Genomic DNA, 8,306 nt, shown 5'->3' with positions numbered 1-8,306 from the left:
GAAAGAATTTTTTTTTTAAAAAAAAAAAAAGAGAAAAGTGAACTGGGTTGGCAGGGAGGACAATGTGCAACAATGAATGAATGTAAATCCAAGTTCTCTATAAACTTTCATTAAAATCTCAATTAAAATAAAAAAAAAAACCCCAAACCCCAAAGAAACCAGGTTGAACTCGGGTTCATTCATGGAATACTGACTGATTCAGTCTACATACCTGGAAACTGGGTTATACTAAATAAACAAAAAAAAATCCCTTTTAACATAGAGCTGGCATTCCAGGGAGACAAGTAAACATTCAAATTTTTGTTGTTGTTATGTGCCATTGTTTGTGATTTATAGTGACCTTAGGCACAATAGCTCCGAACCCTGCTCTATCCTCAGTCAATCTCATTGTCTCTGACACACTTATCTTCATTACTTATTTAATTAGAAAGTATTCTAAGTTTAATAAAGGAAAAAGATAAAGCATTTTTAGGGAAAATATGATTTGGCAAACTTTTTCTGAGAATTGCCATACAGTAAATATTTGAGTCTTTTTGGATAAAAAAAGAAAGAGGGAGGCAATACAGATCTACAATGACCATGATCTATTTCTAAGTGAAAAAAATAAACTGCAGAACAAAGTGGACAGCACAATCTCATTTTAAAAACTTTAACTACCCTTCAGCCCACTCCTCAAAAGACACACATCTGCAGATGTATGGACACAAAATATGGAAGGACATATGTGAAATTATTTTTAGTAATGGTGACTCCTAGAATAGAGACATTAACTTTTTATAGTTCGATGTCTGAATTATTAACAATGATAATTTATTACTTTAGCAATTCCCCCCCCAATATAAGAAAACCAAGACAAGAGACAAAGGAGCTTTATGCCTTGTCACAGTGACATTGCTAAATTATTTAATTGCATAATAAACCTAAGTTCTTCAGAAATGTTACTTTTCCAAGGTTTAAAAGTCTCTGAGCATGAGGACACAGCCTTTTAGCAAGTTGTTGCTGTTCATGTGCCACTGAGTCGCCTGCAACTCACAGCAACCCTATGTACAATAGCCCTGAACCCTGTTCTATCCTGTGCCAACACTGTTGTCTCTGACACACCTATCCACATTACCCTAGTATCCGAATCAATCCATATCATCAAGAGTCTTCTTCTCTTGAACTGTTCCTACACACTCCCAAGCATGATGTCCCTCTCCAAGGACTGGTTCCTCCTTGCAACATGTCCAAAGTAAGTAAAATGAAGCCTCAGAATCCTTGTCTCCAAGGAGCAGCCTGGTCTCAACCTCTCTAGGATGAACCTGTTTGTTCTCCTAGCAGTCCATGGTATATTCAATACTCAGCACCACAGTTCAAAGGCATCAATTCTCCTTCTATCATCCCCCAGCTTTCTGATGTATAGCAAGTGATGGCAAAGACTATGACCTAGATCAGGCACACCTTAGTCTCCAGACTGACATCGTATTTCTTCAGTACTTTGAAGAGGTCTCAGACAGCAGACTTTCCCAATGAAATCAGTCTTTTAATTTCCTGGCTGCTGGTACCAAGCGTTTTGATTATGGAGCCAAGTAAATTAAAGTCGTTAACAAGTAAGATATAATTTCACAAAGTGATTGTATTATGTTTTTAGAACACTTTACTTTGCAAATCATTCAGGTATGGAAACAAATTCTTTTCGAAATTACAAAAGTAATATATGATCATGTTAAAAAGTACAAACGGTATAGATTCACCAGAGGCAAGAGATATTAACAGCTTCTTATGTGTCCATCCTATGGAAATGTGGCTACAAAAGCCTATTCCTTGGAGAGGGACATTATACTTGGAAAGGTGAGGGGATAGCGAAGAAGACAAAGACCCTCCACCAGGTGGCTTGACCCAGTGACTGCAGCAATGGTCTTGAGTGTGTCTGAGATTGTGAGCACTGCACAGGACAAGACAAGGTTTAGATCTGTTGTTCATAGTGTCACTATGAGTCACACTTGGACTCAACAGTGCCTAACAACACAAACATGTGTCCCTCCAAACATTAAAAAGAAAATCCAAGTATGTGTCACAACATCTATGACGTAGAAAAAAACCCTCAAACTCACTGCTATTGAATCAGTTTTGGCTCATGGCTACATTCCCTGAGGTTTCTAAGGCTATAAATCATAATGGGGAGAAAACCATCCATCATTCTTCTATGATAACATTCGTGACAAGTTCAGTGAAATAGGATTTTATGTGATTTGGCTGTTGTGTCCACACATTAAATGTTTTGGGAGCCCACTGCTAGAATTCTTCAAAGAAGCTAGTGAAAATCATTAAATGCATATACACTTTGAGCTGTGGTGCTGGAGAAGAGTGTTGAATATACCACGGACTGCTAGGAGAATAAACACGTTTGTCCTGGAGAAGGGTGAAGCTGGAATGCTCCTTGGAGTCAAGGATTCTGAAGCTTCGTCTAACATACTTTGTTGCTGCTGCCCCTTGTTGTTAGAACTTCTGACAGAGGCCTGCAAAAAAGTGGCTGAGTGGGGTGCTGCAGATAGAAAGTGAGAGCAAGTGAGATGACTGGAAGCACAGCACACCCCGCACCACTAAGTAGATGTTTCTCCCACTTGTCCTCTGGGACAAAGCCTGAGAGTCACTGTCCAGAGCCATGTTCTCTGTCTCACTTGTCTATATCTTACTCATGGTCCAGTGCTGCAAGAATTTAGGTTTGGAGTATTTAGAATCATTGTTTTTTCGTGTGCCATTGAGTCAGAACTGACTCATAGGTGACCCTCTAGCAGGTTTACAGAGACTGTAATGTAAATTCATGCAAAATTGCCCATCATTCTTCCCTAGAGTAGGTGGTGGAGTCAAACTGCTGCCTTTGTGTTGGCAGCACAACTCTTTATCACTAGACTACCAGTTGGTGGTGTTGCTGAGAACCTTTGAGTCAAAACTGACCCATATCTGATCCTTTAGTCAGTGGGTTTTCAAAGGCAGTAAATCTCATGGAAGTTGTCCATCTTTCTTCCTCAGAGTTGGTATATTTGAACTGCTTGCCTTTTGGTTGGTAGTACAATTCCTCAACAATAAGCTGCCAGAATGCCCTTAAAATTGTTACTGTTAGGTGCTCTTGATTCAAGTATGACTCACTGAAGCCCTATGAATAATTCATCTAGAAGTCTGTCCTATCCTGCACCATCCTTATCATACCTGACACACTTTAACCTGTTGCTGCAGTAATTATGTCAATCTGTCTCTTTGAGGGTCTTCCTCTCTTTCACTGACCCTCTACCTCTCCAAGGATGATGCCCCTTTCCAAGGAATAACCTCTCCCAACAACTCGCCCAAAGTATGTGAGATGAAGCTTAGCTATCATTGCCTTCAAGGAACATTCTGGCCGGACTTTCTCCAAGACATATCTGTTCTTTTGAGAGGCTATGGTATATTCAGGACTCTTCTCCAACATTACAACTCAAAGGCATTGATTCTTCTGTTATCCATATTCATTGTCCAACTCTAGGTGCACAGCAAGTGACTGAGAGGTGCACCTTAGTCTTTCAACTGACATCATTACTCCTCAATAATTTGGAGAGGTCCCTAACTGCAGACTTTCATAAAGCTATGCATCTCCTGGTACCAGGGATGTTGATTATGGATCCAAGTAAGATGAAAGCATTAACAATTTCAATCTTTTCTCCATCTATGTTGCCTATTGATCCAGTAGCAAGAATTTTTGTTTTCTTGAAGTTGAGATGTAATTCATATTGAAGGCTGAAGTCTTTGATCTTTTGCAGCAAATGCCTCAAGACTTTCCCTTTCAACCAGCAAATCTGTGTCATCTGCATAATGCAGGCTATTAATAACTAATTTGAATCTTGATGCCACATTCTTCTTCATAAAGTCCAGCTTCTTGAATGATTTGTTCAGCATACAGATAGACTATTTACAGAGAAAGGATAAAGCCCTGATGCACACCTTTCTTGATTTTAAACCATGCAGTGTGTCGTCCCTTCACTCTGTTTGGACAACAGCTTCTTGGTCTAGGTATAGGTTTTGTATGAGCATAATTAAATGTTCTGGGATTCCAATCTTTTCAAAGTTAGCCATCATTTGTTATTTTTTTAAAAAATAATTAGAAAAATAATAAAAGGAGACTACTTTCCCTTAGAAAGCAGCAGTGGCATCCACTTCCTAAACAACATGCTTCCAGAAACAATGAACTTTGATAAATGTCGACAGTTATAGAAGGTGGCTAAGAGTCATGCTCGACTCTACAGCAATCAACAACAGCAACAACAACTTTCCCTTAAAAAAAAGACAAAAGGAAGAAAACCTTATAGGATCAGGAACATATATGTACCAGGACATTACTCGAACAGATATTAACAGATGTTTACCTGTATTTAAAAAAATACTTGATAGCCTTTTCTCTTTATTTTAGGTAGCCATCAATAAAAATATTTATTAGTACTATTGAATGCTATGTGGGTCAGTAGTTATTAATGAAGCACACTGACAATAGCTTATGCTTAAACACCTACATCACAGCATTTGATACTGAGCTGCAATAGCTCTGAAGGTCAAATACCACAGAATATACTAGAGTCACTAGCACTGGCAATCAGAAGAAAGAGAACTTATTCCCTCTTGAGTCATTTACAGTACACTAAGCCTTGGCAAGTTCATTTTTCCTCACAGATACAATACCATTTCTAAGGAAGTTGAGGGAAAATATGTTATCCCAACTGGATTTCCCATTGGATGGATACTCACCACATTCTGCTTTGTTGTTTCCTCTAGAGTCTGTATCACATACAGCCTATTTCGACAGCGCATGCTGTATATATCCTCATAGCGAATATTACCATATTTCTGAAAGAAAGATGATTGCAGTGGATATTCATTCACAATAAACATTTCCTTGTCTTATTATGGCTGGATTTCATCAGACTCCATTCTCAGAGGCTTTGGTTCTATTTCTAGCTATTTTCTTGACTTGTTAGGTGATTATGCAAATTTTCACCTCCTACGCTTCAGCTTTTCTATATATTCACTGGAGAGAATTCCATCTACTACATGTCTGGATTAAGTACAAGAACACTGGTGAAATTCTTAGACTCTGAGAATCATTTGTCCCTTTTTATATACCGAGAGGTATTTAAAAGTTGTCATTATTTGTAAAAGCAAGCTAATGTAAGTTTTATATCATGAAAATTCAGGCTGAGGCGTTTACAAAGTGTAGGAGCATCTCATAGCACTCAATCAAGTTAGAGTCTAAGTTGTATCTTACATAATTATCTCACTTTTAATATCTCATTACAGATGTGACAACAGTTGTTGTTATGTGTTGTCAAGTTGCCTGCAACTCATAGCGGCCTATTTGTAATATAGCCCTGAAGCCTTCCCATTCCTGAGGCAGTGTCACCATTTCTGACACACTTACCTACCCTATGACCCCAGTTACTGAGTCAGTGACTTAAAATAGGCTCTGGTAATGTAATTCATGGCTAGTTGTATTGCTAACCCAAAGGCTGCATGTCTCTGGTTGTTCAAATCCACTAGTGGCTCCATGAGAGGAAAGTGTGTAGTCCTTTTCCCTTTGTGATCCATAGCCTCTGAAATTTGGTAGGTCACTATGAGTCACAATCAGCTTGACAGTAGTAGTGAGTTTTGAGTTTTATTTATAAATGATACAGTTAAGCACTCAGTTGATAACCGAAGTATCAGTGGTTCAAACTTACCAGATGCTTCAGGGGGAGAAAGAGGTGATAGTTGATTCCTTAAAAATTTAATAAGTCTATAGAAAACCTATGAAGTAGGTATACTCTGTTCTACAGGGACTCAATGACAGTGGGTTTGGAGTGGGGTTTAGGTATTTATAATACAAACCTCTCTCCTAAAACTTACCTCATTTGACTCTTTAATCAACTCTGTAATATCCACTCCAATATGACCACTTTTTTCAGCACTCATAGCTGAACCTTGCTGAACACTTGAAGGCAGTGGGCTATCTTTATTTGTGACACTGTCAAAGAACCTAGCCAAAAAAAAAAAAAAAAAAGAGAGAGAGATTGCTAATTAGTGTAACAAAAGTTATTAAGGCAGAGAAAAGGCCAGTGAATTATTCCCCTAGTAAGTCAGTGGTTAGTTTAAACTGAAAAGGCAAGTGAGCCAAGGGGATGACTTCTGGAGAAATGCAATTTGAGGATATTAGGAATTAGGAAGACAAAGGTGATGGGGGATGGAGTAGCAAAGAAATAATATCAGAAAGGGGGGGTGTGGACTTGAGGGAAGCAAACAGGTTCTGTGTGGACTTCGTGAATGTCGCACAGCCCAGTAGGAACAAAATATACAGTATACAGAGGTGCATATGGAGAAAATATGCAGTAGAAAGAGGTGCGTATGGAGAAAATATACAATATATACAGGTGCATAACGAGCACCGGTGGCCTAGTGACAGGAAGCTGCGCTGCAATCCCAAAGGCATGTGGCTCAAATCAACCCTCTCCTCTGTGGGAGAAGGATGGGCAATCTCTTCCCATGTGATTCATTGCCTCTGAAAACCCACCAGAGGGTCAGTTATGGTTTGGTTCTGACTCAACAGCACACAATAACAACGACATAGAGAAAAAAAAATTAAGAAAGGCACATTAAAAAAGGCTTTATCACAGAGGGTACCAAATGTGAGTGAGGAATTTGCATTTTTGTTCTGTACATGATGAGATCTGGTACACTATTATAATTATCATGCATTCAAATATTAATTCCTTTAACATATGCATGCTCGCACACACACAGAGAGCTCATGTGCTCCAACATAAAACTGTATTTATAAAAGCAAACTAAACAAAAGAACCTACTAAGAAATTGAAGTCTAATCTGATTGAAATCACTTGGAAACCAGAACAATTTCCCCTACTGAACATTTCACATGATCAATCTCCTTTACCCTCTCAAAGAATTTTCTAGAGACATTTTATCGCTCAGACTGGAACTATGAAGATACCACCATGTTCAATCAATACTATTAGTACAACATGTAAAAAAGAGCTTTGTGATTAATTTTCAAATTATATACTTTTGTTTTACTGTATTCTATTTGAAGACAAAAAACTAGGCTTTAGATTTTGCTCTTCCATTTAACTAGCTTTGTGACCTTGGGAAAACTGTTTGAAATTTCTAGGGTTCAGTTTTCTTATCTTCAAACAAAGGACTTAAAACAATCTCTCAGATCCTTTCCAGATTTAATGCTACAGTTCTTGCAGGTACCTGTTTAAAGCTGTCACAGCTTCCACATCATCTTTACATTCCAGCAATTTGTCTAAATTATAGTCAAGGATTGCCAGTCCCAGTTGTAAAATGGCCTTTATTCCATCGTAGAAAAAACAATCTACCACATTCACTGCACTCTCAATAGGTAGCACACTAATAAAAAGTGTGAGAAACCATGAGAGAGAAACTGAAGAAAAGAAGGTCATATCGGTCATGTGTTCAGTTAGCTGAGGAAGTTGATCCCTGATAAGTTCTTCAAAGACTGCCTGATCCACCAAGGCACCTGAAAAATAACAAAATAAGCTGAAAAAGGAACATGTTTTAAAAAGAGCTGTTTGTAACATCTCATACTTCTATTAGTATGTGGATTTAGTTCATCTCTGGTAGCCTATTGTTACGTAAGGAGCTGTGCTGCTAATCCAAGGGTACATGTTTTGGGTACACCAGTTACTCCACAGGAGAAAGATGGACAATCACCACCTGTGTAATTTACTGCCTCTGAAAATTCACAGGAGGGACAGCTATGAGTCAGTTCTAACTTGATGGCAACGAACAACAATAATGAACAACTCTTTCTGAAATTATGAACTTTCTCACTGTTTTTTCAGCTCTATGCTACTGGAGTGTCATGCATCAAGCAGCACTTGAGAAACTCAAGTGAAATTCAGGGAGAAACTATCAAGTTTTTGGGAAATGCAGAGAGTTGCACTAGGTGCTACAAGAGACGGCATAGTCTCGTCTTTAAAGAGTTTAATATCCAATAGAACTTAAGAGAAAACACATAACTGTAACAAAAGAGGGAGTACAGTCACTGAAAAAAACCAATGAAGGTTTATTGAGACCATATCTCATTGTTTTTTTTAATTATTATTAAATTAGTTTTAATGAACATTTACAAAGATTTTGGTTTCTCATTCATTCATTGTTGCATTGTTTTCTCTACCCCTGTCCCCAGTTTGATTTTCTTCCCCGCCCCCGAATGTCTGTTTTAATTGTCCAATTGCCACAGTGCTTGTCAAAGCCAGTTCTGATTAATCTCCTTTGTCAGTGTGTCC

The 8,306-nt window shown here is 38.2% G+C and overlaps 1 protein-coding gene across 1 annotated transcript in view; it reads right to left on the bottom strand.

Annotated features, from left to right (window-relative positions):
• The window catches only part of TBC1D8B (TBC1 domain family, member 8B (with GRAM domain)), a 112,193-nt gene that overhangs the window by 32,642 nt on the left and 71,245 nt on the right, over positions 1 to 8,306 (bottom strand). Inside the window, exons 12-14 of the mRNA XM_006889896.1 lie at positions 7,249 to 7,534; positions 5,887 to 6,016; positions 4,753 to 4,851 (exon numbers count right to left, since the gene is read on the bottom strand). Of these exons, the coding sequence (XP_006889958.1) occupies positions 4,753 to 4,851; positions 5,887 to 6,016; positions 7,249 to 7,534 (515 nt within the window). The remainder of the gene's footprint in view (positions 1 to 4,752; positions 4,852 to 5,886; positions 6,017 to 7,248; positions 7,535 to 8,306) is intronic.

Source organism: Elephantulus edwardii, unplaced genomic scaffold (assembly GCF_000299155.1).
Source record: "Elephantulus edwardii isolate Elephantulus edwardi_28Jun2011 unplaced genomic scaffold, EleEdw1.0 scaffold00083, whole genome shotgun sequence".
Taxonomy (NCBI): Eukaryota; Metazoa; Chordata; class Mammalia; order Macroscelidea; family Macroscelididae; genus Elephantulus; species Elephantulus edwardii.
Note: the sequence above shows the minus strand (reverse complement) of the source record. Positions and strands in the feature narration are given on the sequence as shown.